Source organism: Sorex fumeus, unplaced genomic scaffold, assembly GCF_029834395.1.
Source record: "Sorex fumeus unplaced genomic scaffold, SorFum_2.1 ptg000018l, whole genome shotgun sequence".
Lineage (NCBI taxonomy): Eukaryota > Metazoa > Chordata > Mammalia > Eulipotyphla > Soricidae > Sorex > Sorex fumeus.
In genome coordinates, this window is record NW_026606075.1 from 24,800,518 (window position 1) to 24,825,718 (window position 25,201).

General features: G+C 43.1%; 1 protein-coding gene across 1 annotated transcript; it reads right to left on the bottom strand.

Moving 5' to 3' along the window:
• Positions 1 to 9,693: 9,693 nt before the first annotated feature.
• CRHBP (corticotropin releasing hormone binding protein) lies at positions 9,694 to 24,779 on the bottom strand. Its single transcript, XM_056112561.1, has 7 exons — positions 24,570 to 24,779; positions 24,148 to 24,241; positions 23,650 to 23,807; positions 22,088 to 22,298; positions 18,456 to 18,604; positions 13,661 to 13,778; positions 9,694 to 10,439 (listed from the first exon to the last, which is right to left on the bottom strand). The coding sequence occupies exons 1-7, from the start codon at positions 24,648 to 24,650 to the stop codon at positions 10,282 to 10,284; spliced, it is 969 nt and encodes a 322-aa protein (XP_055968536.1). The 5' UTR covers positions 24,651 to 24,779; the 3' UTR covers positions 9,694 to 10,281.
• Positions 24,780 to 25,201: the final 422 nt, after the last annotated feature.

Consider the following 25,201-nt stretch of genomic DNA (forward strand, 5'->3'; position numbering starts at 1 on the left):
GCTCACTCAGGCAAGTCAGAGACTCTCGTGGTGTAAATCAGGTACCAGGTTCCAGCAGAACCCTAACAAGATGGTGGTAGAAATACCACCTGGAAACTTTACCAAATAAAAGCTCATAATCAAGCATTGTCACTTCTAGGTAGGACCCGGGGCCATGCCATCACAGCAGTGCTGTTCTTCTCTCAGCTTTATCTAAGGACCCCCTAGGATTGTGTTTGGTAGCCTAGAACACCAGACTTGGAGGGCTTCCCTTATCCTCCGTCACCCCCTCTTCCTGCTGTTGCTGTGGTTTTCATGCCCAGTTATGGGACTCACACCCTCCACTGCGGTATTTGTCAGGGTGGTTGCCCGCTTTTGTTGTGTTGTTGGCACACACTGGATGAGCCAACTAGAGACTGCACACTCTGTTGCAGCATCAGGGGCCCCAAACAATGGGGCTGCTCAGCACATGTGGTGCCACTCGGGACCGAACTTTGTGCTTGCAATGAGCCATGCCTAACCCCCTTCCTTTATTTGTACCAACATGAACTACCACAAGCAAGGTCTAAAATAATAGCACTGTAGCACTGTCCTCCCGTTGTTCATCAGTTTGCTTGAGCGGGCACCAGTTAACGTCTCACAACAAATTCTGAGACTTGTTACTGTGTTTGGCATATTGAATACTTCATGGGTAGCTTGCCAGGCTTTGCCATGCGGGTGAGATACTCTCAGTAGCTTGCCAGGCTCTCCGAGAGGGGCGGAGGAATTGCAGAGGAATTGAACCCGGCTCAGCCGGGTGGCCGCACACAAGACAAATGCCCTACCGCTATGCTATTGCTCTGGACCATAAAATATTATAAAGGAATGATTGATAAATAGGAATGAGTTATTAGTGCCATCATTTTTTCCATTATGACTGAATCACTGTTTGGCCTTTGTTAAGTGCCTTCACCTAAAATAGGATCACTGTCACTGTCACAGTCCTCCTGTTGTTCATCGATTTTCTCGAGCGGGCCCAGTAACATCTCCTGTGTGAGACTTTGTTGTTACTGTGTTTGGCATATCGGATACATCACGGGGAGCTTGTCAGGCTTTGCCGTGGGGGAGAGATACTCTCGGCAGCTTGCCAGGCTCTCTGAGAGGGGCAGAGGAATCGAACCTAGCTTGGCCAGGCGGAAGGCAAACCCCCTACCGCTGTGCTATTGCTCCAGCCCTAAGTAGTGACTGGTCGCAGGGTCAACCCAAAGTCAACCTGCAGCAAACGATAAACTAAAATAGGATAATAATTAATTAATAATTAATGACAATTATAATTAATAATAGTTAATCCTACCTCTTTGCATTAATCTTGGGAAGATTAAATGAGGTAGCACTGCACTGTAGTACTGTCCTCCCGTTGTTCATCAATTTGCTCGAGCGGGCCCAGTAACATTGTGAGACTTGTTACTGTGTTTGGCATATCAAATACGTCATGGGTAGCTTACGAGGCTTTGCTGTGCAGGTGAGATACTCTCAGTAGCTTGCCAAGGGGTGGAGGAATCGAACGAACCTGGGCTGACTGGGTTGGCCGTATGCAAGGCAAACGCCTTACCCGCTGTGCTATTGCTCCAACCCATTAAATGAGGTAAGATATAAAAACCATTTTACCAAGCTTAGTATTTAATAAACTGACTAAAGATTAGAATTATTAGTTATAAGATGAGGTTGCTTCTGGGACTAATATTTATTGGTGTAAATGTATAATATAAACATCGATTTGCTCGAGCGGGCCCAGTAACGTCTCCATTGGAGACTTTGTTGTTACTGTGTCTGGCATATCGAATACTCTCGGTAGCTTGCCAGGCTCTCCGAGAGGGGCGGAGGAATCGAACTCGGGTCAGCCATGTTGGCTGCGTGCAAGGCAAACGCCCTACCGCTGTGCTATCGACAAGATTAAAAATATACAAAAGTAAAGAAATAAAATAATACACAGAGTTACTTTACCAGATTATTTAAGAATCCAAGGCAAATCCCCCCCCCCCCATTAATAAATAAGTAAAAGGCCTCCGAAGCAAACCAAAATAACTACAGAGGGAATTAGCAGAGGCGACAGATCTTAAAATCCTTTGGAGTTGTTGTAACAGCACTGTCATCAGCTGAGTGGTTTGTAATAACAAACTTTTAATCCTCACAGTCTCTTAAAACTGGCACATCCTGATTCAAGGGTTGGTGAGGACCCACATCCTGATTCAAGGGTTGGTGGATGGCCTTTTTTTACCACATACTTGAGACAGGTTTTGTAAGTGAATATATATATTTTTTAATTGCAAAGTATCTGAGAATATTCTTCTTTTATAGTGAAAAGGGAAAAAAGGGCTTTTGCCAAGGAGCCCTCATAAAAGTGAGGGCTGTGCTTCTCCCTCCCTCCTGCCTTTCTCTTGAGTTCTTTCAGAGCCGATTTTCTCAGCCGGTGTAATCTACTGTCAGACCCATCTATTGATTGAGCTTTTTATTTTAAGGACACTTCATAAGCTTATTACATTTTTTAATGAAACTGTGAGCACCCCCACCCCTTTCCTCAGTGCTGGTTATATAGGGAGATTCTAGATGTTTCTGCAATCCAGCATAAAATACATCTTATCAATGACCGGAGGATACACATTGTTCATTCACGCATGAGGGGGCACTTTCCTATTAAAGATTTTGCTTTGAAAGATTTTTCCAAATAGGTTTTATTGAAAAGAATTAAAGAGAGCAAAAAGCCTTTCACTTGAGATTTGACAATAGCCAGAAAACCTTTGTTAATCATGAACTTAGTGATAACATTTAATTAGCATAGATTATAAATAGAATATGGCTTAGAATTGACGTAGGCACCATCTTAAGTTTCTGCCTAGCTATTGGCAGCTTTTTCTACAGTTCCTCCTAAAAATGGGACAGTGACATTGCACCGCCATTTTTACTTTGGACTTCCTTTTCAGAGATACTTGATTTGAGTGAGAACTGGGTTTTATTTTGGTCCTTGCCATTGTCAATATCCATATCTTAGATATGTGAGGCTAGATAAAGTAAGTGCTAAGGAATCTGTTGGTCTCCATTACTTTGCCCTTTCCATCCTGTATGAGGCAGTTTGACTGTAAGCAGTGGGTGATACAAGATAACATAGTAAAAACAAAACAAGATTATAATTCCTTTCACTCTTCATCAGTAAACAGAAATTTAGCAAAATTTATTTTTTTTACAGCTTACTATAATTTGATATAAGGGGGAAAGTTTAGGTAGGGAGGATGTATTAGTTAATGTAAGTCTATTTTTCGGAGGGGGAAAAAAGGATCAATCAATTAGATGTTCATTCCCTCTTCTTCAGGGGACTCCAACTTGTGTTTGCTTCGACTGATTGGATGAGTTCCTCCCACATTACAAGGGTAGCGCTGCACTGCTCTATCCTCCCATTGTTCATCAATATGCTCCAGCGGGCACCAGTAACATCTCAGAACAAATTGTGAGACTTGTTGTTACTGCTTTTGGCATATAAAATACGTCATGAGTAGCTTCCCAGGTTTTGCCATGCGGACGAGATACTCTTGGTAGCTTGCTGGGCTCTCCGAGTGGGGCAGAGGAATCAAACCTGGGTCACGATGCAAGGCAAAAAGTCCTACCCACTGTGCTATTGCTCCAGCAGATTACAAGGGTAATCTCCTCTAAACAAAGTCGACCAATTAGACAGGAATATCTTATTTAAATTACATTCACATAAGTTCAGAGAGAGTAAAAAGGGCAGAGCATTTGCCTTGCATGTGGCCGACCAGGTCTTGATCTCCAGTATCCACATCTGTTGTGAGCCCCTGAGCTTGCCAGGAGTGATCCATGTGAGTAGAGCCAGGAGTAAGCCCTGAACACCATTGGGTGTGGCCCAAAAGACCAAAATCAATACTAACAAAAACCATGACAGTCTTCTTGGCCCCCTGAGCATCACTAAAGGTAGCCCCTACATACAAATTTAAAATAAATAATTTTACTTACCAAACTCTTGGGCTGGAGCGATAGCACAGTGGGTAGGGCCTTTGCCTTGCACGCAGCCAACATGGCTGACCCGAGTTTGATTCCTCCGCCCCTCTTGGAGAACCCAGCAAGCTATCAAGAGTATCTTGCCCGCATGGCAAAGCCTGGCAAGCTACCCGTGACGTATTCGATATGCCAAACACAGTAACAATTGTCACAATGGAGACATGTGCAGGACCCGGGGCTGAGATTTCCAAACCTGCTCGGATCGGGACTGGGCCTCCTCCACTCAGATCTCCCACCTTCCAGTAGCTAAACAGTTACACTGACCAACTGCCCCAGCGCTGTGTAATCGCATCAACAGCCAAGATCCAGAGACTATAAAAGCAAGCAACCCCTGGGATAAATCTTGAGAAATCTGGGAAGGGTAAAGGGAGTTAGAAGCAGAAACAAAAATCATGACAGTCTACCTTTAGTGATGCTCAGGGGGTCAAGAAGACTGTCATGGTTTTTTTCCTTCCTCATTGAAAACCCTGATATCTCATAGCCCTTCAAATCGCCAAGTAGTACTTCTGAGTAGCTCGTCCAGACATAGATCCTAGTACTAGCACCATCTCCTTCTTAAAGCATGAAACATTTTGTTATTTACAACTTTTCAGCTGCAGCAGCACTGAATATATTGTTGTTCTCAAATGCAAGGCCCAGAGTCCAATTTGGAACCTTAATTTTCATTCTGTTTTAAAACCTCTAATCAAGCCCCTTTTTCTCTTAATCATATTTCTTCTCTTGTTTCTCTGCTTTCCTCTGTACAATTTGTCTTAAAACATGAAGAGAAAACTTTTAAATGAAGAGAGAAAAATGGATGATAATCATTACAAATGACCCATCAAAACCAAGACTTTTCAATTTACTTATTTGAACACACAAAGGTGTTCCTCTCTTCTCAAATATCCCACAGCTCAGATAAGAGCATATTCAGATATAATTTTGTATGATTACCCTTTAATGGGTGCTCCTACTGACAATTCTCAATTAGGTAGTGTGAGCACATGAACAAACGGCCTACAAGGAAATCCTGTCTATCAAATCTTTAGTTTCCTTTCATGAATATTCTACTTTGCAAGGAAATTCTGGCAACATTATCTTCCTATTAAATGAGTAAGAAAGGAGTTTGAAGTTGGCAAGGATCTGGAAGAATCCTTGTTACAGAAAACTGTACTAGGAAAATTTATTTTATCCTCAGAGAAAAACTATATATCAGGCAAAGAAAACGTATATAGGTCAGAGGAACAGGATAGCAGGTAGGGTGATTGCCTTCACACTGGGAACCCAGGCTGCCTGTCCCCTCTCTAACTCACGCCCCCCGCCCCCACTTCCAGTGGCAAGCTCCCTATTGAAGAACAGTTCTGTTCATTTCTATGTCTTTGGGGCTTTGTAAGAAACCCTTACAACGTTTTTTTTTATATCCCACATACGAGAGACATATATATATATATATATATATATATATATATATATATAAAATCTGTGTATTATCTGTGATTTCTGTCATATTTAGCTTTGGGGTTTTTGGCCACAATAGCAATGCTAGACAAGGTTACTCCTGGCTCCTTACATAGGATCTGCTTCCTGGCACTGCTTAGAGAAACCAAGTGTGGTGCTGGGGTTGGAACCCAGGGTCCCTGCATGCCAGGCATTGCATTCCAACCCCTTGAATCACTTCCCTGACCCTGTATCACTGTATCACTGTCATCTCATTGTTCATCGATTTACTCGAGTGGGCACCAGTAATGTCTCCATTTGTCCCAACCCTGAGATTTTAGCAGCCTCTCCTTACTCGTCTTTCCCAACACTGCCATATTGGAAGCTCTTTCAGGGTCAGGGGAATGAAACCCGTTATTGTTACTGCTTTTGGCATGTCAAATACACCACGGGTAACTTGACAGGCTCTGCTGTGTGGGTGGGATACTCTTGGTAGCTTGCCGGGCTCTCTGAGAGACATATATATTATATATATACATACATATATATATTTCTCTCTATGATTTGTTGCCTACTGTCTGAACCCCATCAAATATGGTGTGGTAATTATAGGAAATGGGTAGGAATGTCTTATGATGTATTGTGTGGCCTGACCCTATGAGATATTTTTGGAGTGGGGACCCCACACCCAACTGTGCTTAGGGATCACTTCTTCCTCTTTGTTCAGGGTCACTCCTGGTGATGCTTGGGGAGAAGTATGTGGTGCTGGGGATCAAGCTGGGCTGGCTGCATCAAGGCAAGCACTTCAACCTCTGTACCATCTCTCTGGATTATCTTTTGATTTTTTAAAGGGGTTCAATGTAAGAATCACTGTTCTCAGAAGATTCTTTAAGGCAGATGGGACGTTGGATACAGTAGTATTGGATAAGGCATAATGTCCATGAGATCAAAGTTGTGCATTTAAGATCTTTTTCTTTCAAAGATAAGTCAAGGCCTGTTTGGGGCATTGCAGCAAAACAGGAGAGAACAATTAGAGCTTAGGAAAAAAAAAACAGGAAAAAATAAGTAGCTTAGAACTGGATTCATACTGGCCCACTCTAGGCAGTACTGTAACTCCCAATGATATACCTTGACCCTTCTTCACATCTCAGTGGCTTAACAAGATAAAACTTTAATTCTCAGTCCAGATAAACAGCACAATGGGGAAGGCACATTGCCTTGTACACGGCCAACCCAGGTTCTATCCCTGGCATCCCATATGGTCCCCCAGGCACCACTAGGAGTAATTCCTGACAGAGCCAGGAGTAATCCTGAGCATAGCCAGGAGTGACCCAAATACAAAAATAATAATATTAATAATTATGATGATGATAATAAGTTTATCATTTCTCTTTCTCATGTAATTCTCATTTCTCATTTATACTGAGTCCAAGGGGCTATTTCTGGTCAATAGGCAGCCTTCTCTGTGACCATTCAGTGATCCAGTCTCCTTATTTCCTATGTCTCTGTCTTCTGGGATAGCCTTGAGGTCCTTTCTTAGAACTTCTATATTTACCAATAGATCAGAAGAGAGAAGTTAAGGGGTATGTGTGAGGGGTGTCAGACAAAAGTTGGACATCGTCTCTACTGACATTCTTTTAGTCAAAATTCAGGCACATGATCAAACCTAACTGTAAGGGAGGTTAAGAAAAATAATCTAGCTGCATTCTCAGGCAACAGAGCAAATGACTGAAAGAAGGAGCACAGCATCTCTCTGTTTCTCTGAGGTGAAATTAAGTAACATTAAGAGACTGGAGATAAAGGAGACATCATACTTTGGATACGGGCAGAAAGTCCAATGTCATAGGCCAATGTCAATTATTTCATAAATCACAGATCAGAAGATCAGGGCTGGGGCTGGAGAGATAGCACAGCCGGTAGGGCATTTGCCTTGCACGTGGCTGACACGGGTTCGATTCCCAGCATCCCATATGGTCCCCTGAGCACCGCCAGGAGTAACTCCTGAGTGCAGAGCCAGGAGTAACCCCTGTGCATCACCAGGTGTGACCCAAAAAGCAAAAAAAAAAAAAAGATCATGGCAGAAAAGGACCCAAGATAGGCTGGGAAAGTTACATAAAATGAATGATGCTCAGCATTTCATACAGGGAGGCAGAAGGGGTTTGGGAATTCAATGATCATTAGTAGTTTTAAGTCACCTAATTAGTAGGATTTGGGGTGAAAGATAAGGGTAAGGTCAGGAAGGCTACAATGAATAACTAAGAGGAAGATTCTATAAATGAGGACTGGGCATATGGGCAGAACTAAAGACATATTATGTGTGAGTTGATTACTTCATGCCAAGAAGGTGGGACACAAACTCAAATCCCCCACATACAAATACAAATCCCTCCTCCCCTGTGCACGATTACTCAGTGTGTGGTACCACATCCAAGTGTGTATGTGACCTCTGATAATTGCCAACAGTACACATTTTCTTGAAAAATGAAAAGATAGAGAAGTGCTATATTATAGTGGGGAAGGTGCTTGCCTTGCATTCAGCTGACCTGGGTTGGATCCCTGAAATCCCATATGGTCCCCCAAGTCCACCAGGAGAGATTTTTGAGTGCAAAGCCAGAAGTAACCCCTGAACATCACTGGGTGTGGCCCCAAAACAAGCAAACAAAGATAAAAAGAACATATCTAAGTGTGCAGTAATAAGTTCGGAAATAAGTAAATGCTTATCTAATGTCAGTTAGACTGAAATGTAAAGCTCACAACCACTCCATTTAGCGAGCATAGTTTGGGCAAGTTGTCCTGACTTCCTTGGAAAAATACTTGTCCCTTTCCTCAGACCATTTTCTCTATGCTGCACAAGGGGATTAAGAAAGCTAAACGTTAGAAACTTCTGAGAGCTTATATGTGGTTGTATTAATTCTCAGATTGTTAGAGAGTGCGTAGAAAGGAGTGGGAAGCCCCTTGTGGAAAAGTCCACCCACTGTAACAAAGACAAGGATTTTCTTTGCATTGCTTGGAAGACTGAGGGAAAGGGACCCTAAAGCTCATTTCCCTGTCAACATGGACCAGTTAGTGTGGTTTTTGCGAACACAGCAATTCTGCCTTCTTCCCTGAATCATTCTACTGCAGTGGCCACATTCTGAAGCTCGAAGAGGTCACAAGCAGTATTTCTCATCTTTTCTCTTAACATGCCCCCCTTCTAACCTTGTTTTCTTCTGGTAACCACCCTCTCCCCCTGCCACCGCCGCCCCAACCTTGTCTACCAATTGGACCCCTAGTCTCTTATGCTGGTCTCCACATTGACTAGATTTTGTCCTTCTTGAACTTGTCCTACTTTTGTCCTTCTTGAACTATCCTGGATGCCCATGGGGGACCATATGAGAAACAGTTAAGAATGCTGGTCTAAAGTGATTTAGTACCACATGTGGTTGCAGATCCTATAAAAGCAGTCATTTTTTTCTTTAACTTCAATGCACTTTTAAAATTGAGGAGTCTGGAGCAATAGCACAGTGGGTAGGGTGTTTGCCTTGCACACGGCCAACCCGGGTTCAATTCCCAGCATTCCATATGGTCCCCTGAGCACCGCCAGGAGTAATTCCTGAGTGCAGAGCCAGGAGTAACCCCTGAGCATCGCCAAGTGTGACCCCCAAAAAAAGCAAAAAAAATTGAGGTGTAATTGAGTTGTAAAATTGCATATGAAATCATGAATTATATATTTGATTTTAATGTATTTACATTGAACAGGATTTCTTAAACTTTTTCTACCAGCAACACTTTTGTGCATGAAAGACCTTTTTTTTTGCACAACCCCAGCTATGTAGACATATATAGAGACATAAAAATCAAATATTTGCATATTTTCTGACAATAACTCACAAAAAATTTATTTTAAAACAAGTTTTTTCAAAGTAATACAACCCTATATGAGATCATGAGCCACAGATTAAGAAGCTAGGGTCTAGAAAACATCATTATTATTATTATTATTATTATTATTATGGATTTGGGGTCACACCCAGCTGTGCTCAGGGGTTACTCCTGCCTCAGGGATCACTCCTGGGGTCTCAAATGACCATAGGAGGTGCCAGGGATGAACCTGGGTCAACTATGTAAAAGGCAAGCACCCTAAATGCTGTACTATCTCTCCAGCCCAAAGAACACTGTGTGTGTGTGTGTGTGTGTGTGTGTGTGTGTGTGTGTGTGTGTGTGTGGAAATAACCTGGTGGACTAGTTAGGAAAGGAAAGCAAACACAATGCCACGGTGCCAACATTCTGAATTTATTTATTTGTAGATTTGGATCAATAGATGGAAAAATTTTCCATGCTCAAAGTTTTTCTAAAAACAAGTCATTGCACATAATAGCTACAATTATCTATTGTAAACAGAATAACAAACAAAAAGAAAAAGGTGTAACTATTTTGGTATACACTATGTTGGAGACACTGGATTATGTTCTGGTCTAAAACTGATTAGAGAACACCACCATTTATATTTCTTTGCTGTATTTCCTCTTGAGACACAACTTTTTATTACACATTATTTTGTACCAATCCTATCAATTCAGGTTTGCAGACTACCAAGGCGTTACAAGAAACTGTTTACCTATCAAAGGAGGGTTTTTTTCTGCCAAATGGTAATTTATCACTTGCAAATGAAAAAAGGAGAGGGGTACAAAGCCAAATGCACACGTGCATGTGTGAAGTGTGCTCAAGTTTGGGAATACTGACTTATGTACTAGAATACTGACTTATACTAGAATACGGCTTCTAACTAGCTGGTCATCAAAATCATATACAACAGCAGCTAAAATTCACTTTGCTAGCAGCATATCAATAACTTATTACTCAAAGAGTAGGCAAACAGAATTCACGGATACTGTTTCCATTTGGGCTGTCCAGTTCATATGGTTCCAGCTGGCGATACTCAAAAGTCACACGGTTTATGTGTTTTCCACTGGAGACCAGGCGCACCACTGTGTTGTCACAACCGATTTTCATCTGGGCTGGAATTGATTGGGGAAAGAGTCAGAGTGTCCCAGCATGCTAGAAATCTCATCACCAGACCCTTTCTATCCAGGAGATCATTTATGCAGAGAAAGCAAAAAGATTTTAGTTTCTATACTTAAAAGTGTGCACTCTCATCAAGCAAAGGGTTGTATTGTCTTTTATCATTGCGCTAGAGTGAACTTGCACTCTTTCTCCTAGTAACTGAATAAAAGTGACTGAGGCAAGATGTTTCCTTGACCCCTTTCATGATCTTCTATTTCCATGCTCCGGCAGTAAGGGCCAGGGGACTGGGTGCTCTCAGAGTGGACAATACCGCCCTCTACAAGCAGGTTAGATATATGCAAGGGCAGTTATTGGTTAGAGTGATATCTGGGGGTGTTGAGGCATGTAGGGACCAGTATTGCAGAAGTCTACTGCTGTACAGTTATTAGACAAATAGGGTCACTGGAAAATGTGTGATTTTCTGAATCTCTCTGATAATTATATTTTATATGTAAACAGACATTGTTCTTGAAAGGCTTATCACCCAATGAGTATACTCTTTCTTAGCTCTATTGTCCACCAGCCCACAGTCTCTCTTGATTTATCTCTTTGTTTTTCACGTGGAATGGCCTTTGATATCCTCAATTATCTTAAATTCATTCTAATTCATCATCTCTATTAACACCTGGCAGCACTTCACAGCAGATGGCCTGAACAGATATAAATTGAAACCCATATTACTTTTATTTAAAGATTACTTTTGTTTTACTTCTGCAGACTCATGATGGCTTTTGATGCTCTAGAAATCATTCTTTTTGCTGTTTTTACTTTTCCCCATCTTCCCTTCCTCTCTCACTCCTATACTCGCTATAAAGTCTAAACCCTGAGACACATAAGCTTTATCACTGTGTCACAGGGTTTAGACTTTATAGTGAGTATAGGAGTTTCCTAGTTCTTCATTTTCCTAACTCTAAATAAAGTAAATCATCTAGAGCTATTGAGTTAAAAATCAATTTGGAAACATAATCCTTACCATCCATTATTTTAATATAACCACCAAGGAGTTGAAATCAAGCCATTCATTATAAGAAGACCCAAATTTCATTTTCTTTACATGATTTTGAAGGTCATTCTATTTCTGGTCTTACCTTTAAATTATACAAACAAACCAAGAAATTGTATAATTCAAATCTTAAGAGTGATTTCTGTTATTGAGATAAATTAGGCAGAAATAATTTGAGCTTCTTCATCTGACCCTTTTTCAAGTCATGCAATTCAAGCACCCAAATTACCCTGGCATCAACTCTAAAATGTAAGGCCTGTGTTGTTTACTGTGTGCATACAGCTCCCTCAGAGAGCATATGCAAAAAGCCAGGAGAGACTCGGGTGCATCATACTGACTATTGTCACCTGGGCTCAGTGCTAATTCGCACAAACAAATCCCGGAGTTTCCAGCAAAGGAGATTTCTGAAAGTCTTAAACTGAGGTTGGAGTCATAGTCCAGTGGGTAGGGTGCTTGCCTTGCATAAGGCCTTCCTTCATTCCATCACAAGTATCACATACAGTCCTCCAAACACTGCCAGAAATGATCCCTGAGCACAGAGCCAGTCATAAGCCCTGAGCACCACTGGGTGTGGCACCAAAACCCAAACAGAGCAAAAATTTTATGCCTTTGCCTTGATTAAAAAGCTTACCTCTGGAGCCAAAGGTACAATTTATAAATCTTATCTGAAATGCTGTTATTCCAGGATATTGGGGAAGTGAAACATACCGTGAGCTTTTCTGTTTAACCTTGTGCTAATTCTGTTTCGGCAATATTTAACCAAGAGCTCTGAGTTAGCTCAGAGAGCGGAAATACTGCTTGGATTTCATAAAAGCCAGTAGCACCTGATGTAAAAGATAGTGTGATTGGCGGCTTCATTACTCAGATTAGTGAGAGGGAGGGGGACAGAACGAAACTTAGTCATGAGATTCAAGACTGCTTTTTCCACTTTTTGGCTTTACTTCTTTCTCTTTATGTGAGTACAGATTCAGGAGTGACCTTTACAGAAATATTTTGTGTATCCTTCTTCCTCCCTGACCCCTTGGACATTGTTAGTTAATTTGTCCTGAGGTCAGTAGTTCCCACCACCCCATCCCACCTGAGCATAAGCAAATCAAGATCCTCACTGATTTCTAGCAAAAACTATCTTGTTCTATCTGGCACTGTGCATAAAACTAGTCTCTTAGAACCAGAGACTACCTCTGCCTTTCAGAATGGACTTCTGTGTTGCAAGTTACCTGAAAGGGGCTTTTTCTGAAGTAAGGACCATTCTTCAGTTTTGAGAAATTTTAATATGAAGTGTATCAATTTAGTATTTATTATGAGTAATATACCCACTTATGCATAAATAAGCTTATATGTTTTATATATTAATAACTCTTATTAGTCACATACTACATATGTATTATTTAGAAAATACAGTCAGAAAAATTATTCACAAATCACTTCTTACACTATCACTAATCCTTGGTACATCAGCTGTTTAAACCAGAGTTTTCAGTTACTAAGTACTCTCTCTAGACTCAAGAGAGAATAAGAGTAGGGACTTCCAAGGAGAGAGAAAGAGGAATGAAAAAAAAGTTTGGTCTTTTTAATATTTTTGCCTAGCACCAACATATATATATATATATATATATATATATATATATATATAGTGTGTGTGTGTGTGTGTGTGTGTGTGGAAGGTTCACACCCAGTGGTGCCCAGGCTCTGTGCTCAGGAGTGGTCCCTGTTGATGCCAGGGAGCCACACTGGGGATTCAGTGGGGGTTGGCCACATGCAAGGTGAGCACCTGAATCTCTCGACTATGTTTCTGGTCCCCCAAAATAACATACCTTTAATATCTTTATCACTATGTTGATCTGTCTCTCTCTCTCTCTCTCTCTCTCTCTCTCTCTGAGATATTTTGGAAAGGCATTCTTGATATTATGGACATACCCAAATGTAAAATTCTCAAACTGAGCTCACTGAGTAAAACTGAAGTCTCCCTTTCTTTCTCTCTCCCTCTCTCCCTCTCCATCTCTTCCTCTCTCCCTCTCTCCTTCTTCCTCTCTCTCTCCCTCTCTCCCTCTCTCTTTCTCTCCCTCTCCCCTCTTTTTCAATCTCTTTGAACTGAACTTTCCACGTATAAAAATAAAGTATGTTTTAGTAAATAAACTTGATAAGCACATAAATAACAATAAAACTTCTCACCAGGACCATGGAAGGGATAGCAGAGATCAGCCAATGGCATCATCTTGGAAGGGTCCAGCCCAGTGCCTCCCAGTAGCTCCACAAAGTCTCCTATTCCCCCGCAGCCCGTGGAGGGTTTCTAAGAGCAACAAAGTATCAGAAAAAGGTATTTAAAGAAATTATGAAAGTCAACTCATTTGACACATGGCCAGTCGGTGAATTCATGCAATCAGTTCTAGACATCCTGGAAGCTCCACATAATCTAACATTCTCGACTCTGGAAATTAAAAGACATTTGACAGGAAGAAAAAAAAAACACAAAAATGGCTTTTCTAAAGCAGCCCAGTAATCATTTTTGAACTGTGCATATACTTTTTAAAAATAAGCTCAAGGGCTAGAAGGATGAAATGGGAATCTGTAAACTCCATATGAGATGGATGAAACTTAAATCTGAAAACACTTTGCTTTTTTAAAATCGTTTTCACATACAACTAAATTGTTTGAATTGCTGGATACATGCAGTTGGAGATAAAGAAATCAAGCGTCTGCATTTTATAACTAGGACTTTCACAATAGTTTCCTCTTCAGCTTACCTATTTTATTCTTCTTTACAAAGGAACTTTTTCTGCTATTGGACAATCCTTATCTACTAATAAGGATTTGGATTAGCTATAAGAATATTAAAGATGGGGAAGCCATGTAAGCTAGTGTGGGCAAAAATTTATTTCAAGTTCCTATAAGCAAGAACCAATTCTAAGACTGTGTGGTCCACTGTAGCCACCTTTTTCTGCTCCCTTCACCCTTCATACATGGTGTCATCTGCTCCTGAGTTTCACTTCCCCACAGCAAGCCACAGCTTCTAGTCTCGAATGTCACACAGTCTGTGCCTGGGTCCTATGATCAGGGCCAACTTCCAGGGCAGGCTCCCTGAGTGACCCCAACTGCTCACACCTCCAAGCTCCCCCATGCTCTAGTACAATACTCTGATGTGATGGTTTTGAAATTCTTAGTATTTAAAAATAAGAGTCACCCCATTTTCATTTTGTCCCCCACAAATTATACAGTTGGCCTTGTCTCTGAGGCTCTGTCTTCGAGGTCAACTCATTCAGAGAACTAGTAAAATGTAGTAAGGTGTCCAGACATGGACCCCACAGACACGAACATCTACGGACCAAATTCTAAAGTGGAGAAGTTAAAGTACACACATATAAAGTACACACACAAAAAGTACACATTCAAATATTTAGAAGACATTGAAATATAGCTTGAACTAAACAACAAATTAAAGGGGACTGGAGAGATAGTACAGGGGGATAGGGTACTTGCTTTGCACATGGCCAACCTGTGTTTGATCCTTGGCATCCCACATGATCACTCCCACCCCCACCCCACCATACACTGCCGAGAGTAAATCCTGAGTGCAGAGCCAAGAGTAACCCCTGAGCATTGCCAGGTGTGACCCCCTCAAAATAAATATACAACAAATTAAAATACAATATAGTAGCTATGTGTGTATTATATGCATGCATTACGTATATCTGTGCGTGTATGTGTGCATAATTATATTAAACTTTGGGGGTGCCAGTGATGGGGACATATGTATATACATAGTTTGTTTCAAGACCATACCTGGAAGCACTCAGGCTTATTCCTGACTCTGTGCTCAAGGATCACTCCTGGCATGGCTCTGGAGATTAAAGGTGGTGCCAGGGATCAAACTGGGATCAGCCACATGATAGGCAAATGCCTTACCTCCTGTACTATCTTTCAGCCTGAGGACATATATTTTAAAAGAACCTACTAAGTGCTGGCTTCTGTGATTATGTGCTTTACACCTTATTTCATTAAATAATTAATTAGAGGGATAATTAGCTCCCTGTGTATGGGACTCTGTTCTTGAATGAAGAATTAGACATGCTGTTTAGAATGGAAGAAGGGAATAGCTGAATTAGTACAAGATATCCAGGAGGACCATTCCTCTTTTTTTGGTGGGGGGAAGGGGTTTTGGGAGTCACACCCAGTGGTACTCAGGGATTAGTCCTGACTCTGCACTAAGGAATCACTCCAGGAAAGCTTGGGATATGGGATGCCAGGGATTGAACCCAGGTCAACTGTGTGCAAGATAGATACCCTACCCACTGTTCTATTATTCCAGCCTGGGACCATCTTTTAAGACTAAAATTCCACTTGGTTCTGTGGATTCTGAGTTCCAGCAGGAGGGTTGAAGGGGAAAAGACAGGAAAGAGAAATGGGAACTAAAGACAACGGGAAGGAGCAGAAACCAAATTGCAGGAACGAAACAAAAAAGGAAGGGATGGCAGCACCTCTGTGTTGGCATCCAAGTGAGCTTTCTCTCCTCTTCCCAAGCCTCCAACTATCTTTACAAGTCAAGGTAGAAACATTACAAACGAAGAGTGGAAAAGTGGAAGCAGAGTTGTATGGGGACCTCTGGGTTTCAGCTCAACATGATCACCCAGATTTCTCTGTTGAGGTTCTGTCTCCCTATACTAAGCCACTGTCATGCCCCAAAAACTACAGCAGGCCCCCACAGGATTTTCCGCTGCTCTTAGAATCAACTCAAACCCCCTCATGCTCAAGCTCCCCTGACCCATCTCCCCAATGCTCTCTCAGCCTCCACCTCCCCTCCACCTCTCCACGTCTGTGACCAGAAAAGCCATCCCTGCCTCTGAGCCTCTGCGCTTCTGTTGGATACTGTTCCTTCTGTTCTCAGCTCTTCCCATAGCTCCTTCTCTGGCACCCATGTCTCACTTTAAATGTCCTAAAAGAATGGTGTTGTTAATCAGTGGCTGAATAAATAGCAGTACTCCTACATAAAAAAAAATTTTTTTTAATTTAAAAAATAAAATAATAGTATTTTTCTTATGCTTTCATCCCAGGTAGCTCCCATCCCTTCCTCTATTTCCTGTCCCAAGTATTTCCCTCCTTATCCCTCGGTTCTCTCTCCTTGGGCATTCTCTAGCACAGGCTTTGGCTTTCTTTTTGCTAGGCACTATAGTCCTGTTGGCTGGCTCATCTCACCAGAATGCAGGATCCAGGGAAGCAGGAACTATTTTCCTCCTTGCTGACCCCTAGCTTATAGAAGAGTGCCTTGCACATGGGAAGCATTTAAAACAAAACAAAACAAAACAAAAAGAAACAACACACCCGCAGACACACACACAAAACCTTCTAAAGGAGCCAGTGCCTTTTAGAAGTGGAAATTTAATTTTTTTCTTTTGCTCTTTGGGCCACACTTGGCAATGCACAGGGGTTCCTCTTGGCTCTGCACTCAGGAATCACTCCTGGAGGTGCTTGGGGGACCCTATGGGATGCTGGGACTTGAACCCGGATCAGCCGTGTGCAAGGCAAACTCCCTCCCCACTGTGCTATTGCTCCAGCCCCTAGAAGTGGAAATTTTAAAGGGAAAACATTGGGCAGGAGTGACAGTACAGTGAATCTGGCACTTCCCTTGCAAGCAGCTGATTCGGGTTTGATCCGTGGTGCCCTATCTGGTCTCCCCAAGCCCCACTTCGAGTAATCTCTGAACACAGAGCCAGGGCAAAGCCCTGAACACCAGTGAGTATGGCTCAGAATACAATAAATAAATATTTTTTAAATAAAGGGGAAATACCAAGGTCACTCCTCATAGCCAAGAATAATGAAAGTGCAAACCTCCCAGTGTACTGTGAGGCTTGCCATCTTCCATACTTTAATACTCAAGATTCGCAGACAATTTTAGGCCGGTAAGACCATGCCAGGGGCTGGAGCGATAGCACAGCAGATAGGGCATTTGCCTTGCACACAGCTGACCCGGGTTCAATTCCCAGCATCCCATATGCCAGGAGTAGTTCCTGAGTACACAGTCAGGAGTAACCCCTGTGCATTGCCTGGTGTGACCCAAAAAAGCAAAAAAAAAAAAAAAGACCATGTCAAAGACACTCTGTATTCTCACAAAGTCATTCTTTCACGAGGTACAACTGGAAAAGTAAGTAGACACTAGCCCAGGAATTTACAGCTAAAAGGAAATTAGGCTGAATCAGTCCTCATCTTATTGATTTTGTTTTTACTGAATATGTCTTATTAGGACAGAAAAACCTGTGATGCCAGCAAATACATGCTCTATCTTAATCTCAGAATATGAGACAGTTAAAGGAAAAGAGGATGACTCAAGGGGAAGAAGCTGCCAGTGCAAATAAGTGGCCAAGCTGAGCAATAATTTGAAGGTCTATATAGATATTCATGGAGAAAATGAATTCATGGGGATTCTCAGTCAATATTTTGATGAAAATATATTGAATAAAATGTCAAGCGAAAAAATCCATCTCTTCCTGACTTTACTGTATTTTACAACATAAAAATCCAATTTTCTATTTTATGCTACCCTTAGCATTTCTTTCCAACGGTTTTGTCAATGAGATACTTCCTTCATGTAAAAAGAAAATTCCAATAATCAGAGAAACAGCTGTGTAGATGACTCACACAAAGTTCTGCTAGGAGAGAATTTTTGTAAAGGAGGCAAGTACAAGAGAGTTCAATTGTAATTATATGCCACAACTCTACCAACTGGAGACATTTCTTGCATCACAAGGAAAGCATTTAAGCAGTCAGAAAGGGCACCTGAGTGTGCCACTTACAACATCACTGAAATAAAAGAGGGGGCTAGGCAAAGCATTGAGGGCCAGCACATGCGAAGTGTGACATCAAGCAGGACGCACTCTGCCTGTTTGTTGATGACTACATTTGCCTTGTCACGTTGCTTTTAATCAGATGAAGCCTTTGCCATAGAAAACAGTTGGAAAGCAAGTGAGCAACTCACCTTGAACTGCAGGCCTTTCAAATGTCCCAGGGTGAGGTCAGATATTTTGATCGCCACTGGATAAATGATGGAGAAACTGCAGTTTCGATGCTGATGTGGAATAACCAGGGTAAATCTTCCAGTTGGGGTCTGGGAAATGACATTGCAGGCTTGGGGGAAAAGGAAAACATATTTTCACTCCTTGGAATGCTACATTTGTTGTTTTTATTGTACTTTTTTGGAGGAGGAAGGAGCTTCCCAATCAGTGCTTAGAGGATCCAGAGGTCTTTTCTGGTGATTCTGGTGGTTCAGTGCAAAAACTCAAGGATATAATGCTGTTCCTTTGGTGGCTATGTGCCTCCTGGCCCTCACCTACAGAGCTTGAGGGTCATATCCAGTCCTCAGGGAACAAGGTGATGCTGAGGATCAAACCTGGGTCTGCCACATGCATGGCATGTGCCTTAAGCCCTATACTATCTCTCTCTAGTCCTAATGTACTAAGTTTTAAAGCAATTTACCAGATCATTACTCTATGCTCCTATGAATGGTCTAGGTATCTAGGTCCTCATGGTCTTAAAGGAGGTGGGAGTAAGTTAGGGGATTAAAAGAAATCATCAGTGATGTATGAACATTGCCAGGAGCCCAGGCCACTAAGAGGTTGACATTAATGTAAAGGGGTGTGTCTTTTTAAAAAATAAAAATTACAAGATATAAATTTATATCCACCTAAGCAATACTGGCAAGATCCAAGCTCAAGCAAGGCGTCTGGAAGAATCTAGGTTTAAAGGTCAGGCTAGAAAACAACCTCTGTCTCAAGTCTTTATTCACTGAATTTTAGCCATAATGTTACTTTGGTTTGGTTTGGTTTGGTTTTATGTGTTTTGCAGGGACCACTCACCCTCAGTGATTGCTCAGAAAGCCTTGTAGTGTCAAGAACTGAACCTGCTCCCAAATGCAAGCACATACTCCCACTTATTGAGCTATTTACCTGGCCCCCATAATGTTATCTTCATCTTGTTTATTTGTTTTATCATGGTGGGGTTACATCTGGTATTGCTTAAGTCTTACTCCTGAGTCTGTGCTCTGGAATCACTCCTGGTGGTGTTCAGGGAAGTACTTTTTAAATAATAAAATTAATCAATAATAAAAGTCAAAAAAATAGGCGAAGAAAACGTAGGTAGGAAGTTCATGTATAGGTGTGCTAGTTGTTTGGTTGGTTTTTTAGACCCCCACCTGATGGTACTCATGACTTACTCCTGGCTTTGTGCTCAGGGCTTATTCCAGGCTCTATGCTCAGGGATCACACCTGGTGGTGCTCAGGGGACCATTTGTGGTGCCAGGGATAGATCCTGAGTGAGCCATGTGCAAGGCCTTATCCACTGTACTATTTCCTCAGCCCTGTATGATGACTTTAAGTGATAAATTGATCAAAAGGCAAATTTTTAATGTTTGATTTACTCCCCAGAATTTATGAACTTATTTTGTATCCCAAGCCTAGACTTACAGTATATATTCATTTGCTATGCAACTAGAAGTATCAGAGTTTTCACTTTTAGGAAGAGTGAGGGGACAAGTATGGGACATGATTTCTGATTGATAAACTATCTCTTGCCTCCTTTCTACATTTAAACAATATTTAATTTCAAAATTATCTAGGTGATTTTGGAGTTGGAGATGTAGATAGTAGTACAGCAGGTAGGGTGCTTGCCTAGCATATGGCTAACCCAGGTTCAATCCCTGGCATCCATAGGGTTCCCTGGTCGTCACCAGCCATAATTCCTGAGTGCAGATCCAGAAGTAGCCCCTGAGCATTGCTAGGTATGGCTCCCCCCCCCCCCCCACAAAAAAACCAAGAACAACAAAAACCAACCAGACAAACCCCCAGATGATTCTAGGTTTCTAACCAAAAAAAAGAGAGGCAAAAAAAAAATTCATTTTGTAAAGATGAAGTCATGAAATTTACATACAAGTGGTACTACATGAAAAGTATCATGCTAAGTGAAATGAGTCAGAAAGAGAGGGATAGACATAAAAAGATTGCATTCATCTGGGGGACATAAAGTAACAAAATAGGAGATTAATACCCAAGAATAGCCGAGATCAGTACCAGGAGGATTACTCCATAGCTTAGAGGCCAGGTGGGCATTCTAGGGGAAAGGGCGGCTCAGATAGAGAAGGGAGCACCAAATGGAGGGTGTTTGGAGGATCCTCCCAGGAGGGGAGATGCATGTTGAAAGTAGACTGTGGACTGAATATGATTGCCCCTCAATGTCTCTTTTGCAGACCGCAACACCCAAAAGGAGAGAACAAGGCGGAATGCTCTGCCACAGAGGCAGGGTGGGATGGGGGGATGGGGGTGGGAGGGATACTGGGATCCATGGTGGTGGAAAATGGGCACTGGTGGAGGGATGGGTATTTGATCATTGTATAATCGAAACCCAAGCACAAAAATTTGTGGGTCTACAACTGTACCTCATGGTGTTTCACTAATAAAAATTAAAAAATATATATTTTGTTTTAGTACTCCAGTTTTCAGAAATAGCTTTTAGGGAGATTTCTTTCAAGTTTTAAAATAACCACATGAGGAGCCTATCCATTATTATTTGACAGATTCATTTCTATTACTTAACAACATGAAGTATTATTAATATTATTATTAACAATGCAGCCAAATATGAGTGACATCTTTTTTGATTTTTAAACAAATTTTTCCTCTTATGGAGAAATAAATTATAAACCAATGAACAAACTCATTTTAATTAAGATAATGTGTATAAACTTAGGCTGTTTGGCTTGATAACAGTTCTGTGAATATACTGGAAAGGAACTCAATTATAGTGGTGGGTTCTGGATCAAAAGATAACGTTGAGGTACAGAATGATGGTACAGTGGGTAGGGCACTTGCCTTGCAGGTGGATGACCCAGGTTGGATCCCCAGCACCACATATGCTCTCCTGACCCCCACCAGAAGTGATCCCTGAATGCATAAAAGGAGTAAGTCCTGAGCACTGCCAGGTGTAGCCCCAAAACAAAATAAACAAAACAAAACAGCAATGCTGATGTGCTCTGGACCAGTTCTTTGCTCAGGGCATGAAATCCTCTTCCATATTCTAAGGATAAAGGATTTCAGCCTTTGCCTAAATAGCCCTAATTTTACAACATCAATGCTTATGCCAGAGCAACAGAAGAACTTGGAGGGATTGAAGTTTGTCACTGGATGTTCTCTAATACTTCAGGAGATCTAAATAATACTGGAGAATGGATAGAATTCTACCCATCATAAGTTAGTATCCTACTTACCTAGGAAAATAAATACAATCATTTAAAACTTAATATAGGGTGTCAGGGGCTTGTCTTGCATGTGGCTGACCTATTTTCAATTCCTGGCACCACATATGATCCCCCAAGCACTGCCAGGAGTGATTTCTGAGTGCACAGTAACCCCTGAGCATTGCCAGGTAGGGCCACAAACAAAAAATTCACAATAATGAAAAAGAAATATATTTTAGGTTATTCCTACATATGAAAGACTTCCCACTCAAATCATTCCTTGGTTTAAGTTTACTGTCTGTCCTTTGAAAAGCAGACTTGACAGTCCCTCCCTCCATACCCAAATCTTGCCTTTCCATTGAGAGCACAGAGACTGCACTTACGAAAGAGGTTGGGGTCTGTTCTTATGGTTAATGTGAATCCATTTCCTGGCTCATGGACCCGGAAGAAGATCATGGCCACATTCTGGGAGGATCTGATGCTTCCTCTGCTAAAACCAGTCTCGCAGAAATCTATGTACCGTTCAGTGGTGGGGAGAGGATGATCCTGGGAACTGGGGAACTTCTCCCCCTTGAGAATCCAACCATCAAATACCTTCCAAAAACAAACAAAAAAATAGAGACATAGATCTCTTTCACCAACTCTTAAAAGCATAAATGTATTGGAAAGGGGGAAAAGTACCCAAAATTATTTGGATCTTTCACTATAAGAGGAATATGCCCTTTACCCACTTGCTTCCTATATGAATATATTTTGGCCAGGATATAATTGACCCTGTGGGAATGTCTGCAAGTGCTATTGCTATGTTTTTCTTCTCCTTACACACTTTCAAATTTCCAATGCAAACAAAAGTTCTTACATTTTATCATCTTTAGCCATCTTGGTACAGGAAACTACAGACAGCATGCTTGAAAAAAATCTTGGTCCTATTTCCCACGCAATCCACCTTCAGAAGTAGTCTAGAGATGCATAACTCAGGCTTTAATTCCCCTCTTTACTCAATAAAATAGAAACAGAATCCCTGTTTATTATTTTTGTCTATACATATATAAATATAAAAATAGCAAAAGGGAAAGGCAGAGCCTGCTAATGATTTTACACACTCGTATCCTCATTTTATTATTCACTCTTACCACATTAAAACATCAAGAACTGCTCCCCCGTTCACAGGTGGCTGACGCGCGGCTTGAGACTTTCCACCTTTCGATTGTTAAACTCGTTGTTGGGCAAAAAGTCAGAGTCTTTTGACATTATTTCCAAAATCCCCCATAGGACTCCAGCTTAATGAGCCCAACCTCACCCAACCCAGCTTAAATACCTCTTGACCACGTTGAACTGATTCCAAAGTCATTTTCCCCCTTCTGAGGATTGACTCACAGTCATTTTAACTGGACCGTTGATTTGCATAAGCCACCCAAAAACTTAAGGAGATGGGCTGGAAGCGGGGACACCTGGGAGGCTTGTCCCGGCTTGTCCTGCTTGCCCACCGGACCTCAGAGTTGGTTCTCTCCCAGCACGCTCCCAGCCCCACCTGCGCTCATTCCCCGCCTGGCAGACAATCTGCGAGCCTAGGAGAGAGGTGCGTGCAGGTGCGTGGCGTTGCGGGTTCGGATCTCGGAGTGACGCCTCGCGCCTCCTACGCTAGACCTATAGGGGGGGCCAATTCGTAGTATTTTGCATCCGTAGCGCCACGAGTTCGAGACTTTGCAAGTTCTGGCTAGGGAGCAGCGCCAGAGACACCGGTTCGGGGGAGTCGAGGGGTGGCGAAACCTAGTGCTGGGGAGCCAAGTTCTCGCCGCTGGGCGTCCCGAAGCGCGCCTGCCCGGACCGCCTCGCCCACTCCGGAGCATCAGCCTGGCCAAGTGTCAACACGACCCCGCGCCCACCTCCAGCGCCTCCCCGCGGCCCCGGCTCCGGGACCCCGCCGGCAGGGGGAGCCTGATACCTTCAGGAAGTCCCCGCCCTGGCAGTCGATGGAGACCTGGTCGTAGTCGATGGTGATGAACTCCTCGGGCTCGGCGATGAAGAAGGCGGCGCAGTGCAGCTGCGGCTGGTCGGCGGTGAAAGTGAACTGGCCCTGCAGGCTCAGCATATCCAAGCAGCCTGCGGGAGGGCAGCGGGGGTCCCAGTGCCCGCCTGGCCCGCCCAGACGCCTCTGGGCTGGCACCAGCCGCTCCCCGGGACTCCCAGCCTCGACTGCGCCCCGCTCCCGCGCGCCCCCGAGGGCGCATCACCCCATCCAGCTCCCCGCATCCACCCCGCAAGGGTCCCTTAAAGAAGGACAAGGCAACCTCGGCCGTCCAGCCTCGCCTCTTTCAGGTGCTTCCCAGGAGTCCCCCCCCCCCCCACCCCCATATCATCCTCGCCTTGGTACTGAGCGCTCCACCCCGACACTTGCCCATCGCCCCGCTGTGGGGACCCCAGCAGGGTAGCCCCGACTCACGCAGAGCTCGGCTGTACAGCTGCTCCCCGGGCAGCTCGCGCTTCAGGCTGGCGCCGAAAAGCAGGAAAGGGTCGTGGTTCACCGCTTCCCGCAGCTGCCAAGGGAAAAACGGGCGAGTTCCCGGGAAAGTTCCAGGGGTGGGGAAGCCGACCCCTCCCCGCTCCCGCAGCTGAGAGAATCCCGGGACCGGGTCAGGGTCCATCCGGAGACCACGGAAGGTCCAGGAGGACTCTTTGCAACAGAAAGCACGTTGCCAGGGGCCAGAGAGGAGGAAGAGGCAAGGAGGAAGGCCAGTGTAGGAGAACTGAGGGAAAGGAGGACACAACAGAGGGAAGGAAGAGCTGACCCCAGCAGAGAGCCATGGCACAGCACAGGGTTAGGCAGGGAAGGTACTGGGGGCCAGTCCGGGATGAATCGCTCACCTCCAGGTACCGGTTCTCCCCTCTGAGAGCCATCAGGAGAATCAGAATGAAGTGGCACTGAAGTTTCAGGCTAAGAGGCATGCTGGCGCGGCCTCTTCTGCTGCTGAGAGCTGGAAGCTGGTAGGGGCCCTTTGCTGGGTCTCTTTTATAGAGCTGTGAGGAGGGCAGGCTGTCTGCCCCTGAACTGATCTGAGCTCAGTAACCATGGGTTACCCTGTCTCAGTGACAGAGTGCGTGGTGATGACGAGGGTCCAGCTCTCAGCCGCAAATTTTCAGAGGGGTCTGACATTATTCACCGGGAATGATGTCACGCATTTGCAACTCTAGTGAAGTAAAGTGTGAGGCAGAGAAGGGAGCAGGGACACGGAAGAAGGACAGGTGTTGGGGGTTGACCTGCCAAATGCTGAATGATGCTTTCTTGGGGACATTCAGAGTTCGTTCCCATTTTTGTTTTGATTTTCTGTTTTGGGTTTTGCCAATCAAAGCAAGAGAGTTCCACGTGTGCCTAAAATACCCAAATAGTAAAGCCGTATCACGAAGCCTTGCCACAAAACCTTGAATAGAATTGGGCTGGACATTGTCAGAGCATAGAGTATTCATACAATTGCTCGTGCTTCTCAGGGAGAAATGTA

Excerpts from the sequence above, each read along its gene's own strand:
- CRHBP (XM_056112561.1), bottom strand. The coding sequence starts at position 24,650 with ATGCCTCTTAGCCTGAAACTTCAGTGCCACTTCATTCTGATTCTCCTG. Across the intron at positions 22,299-23,649 it reads AGGGCGGGGACTTCCTGAAG|GTATTTGATGGTTGGATTCT; the intron begins GTATCAGGCTCC and ends TGTTTTTGGAAG. Across the intron at positions 18,605-22,087 it reads AACAGACCCCAACCTCTTTC|CCTGCAATGTCATTTCCCAG; the intron begins GTAAGTGCAGTC and ends TTTTCCCCCAAG.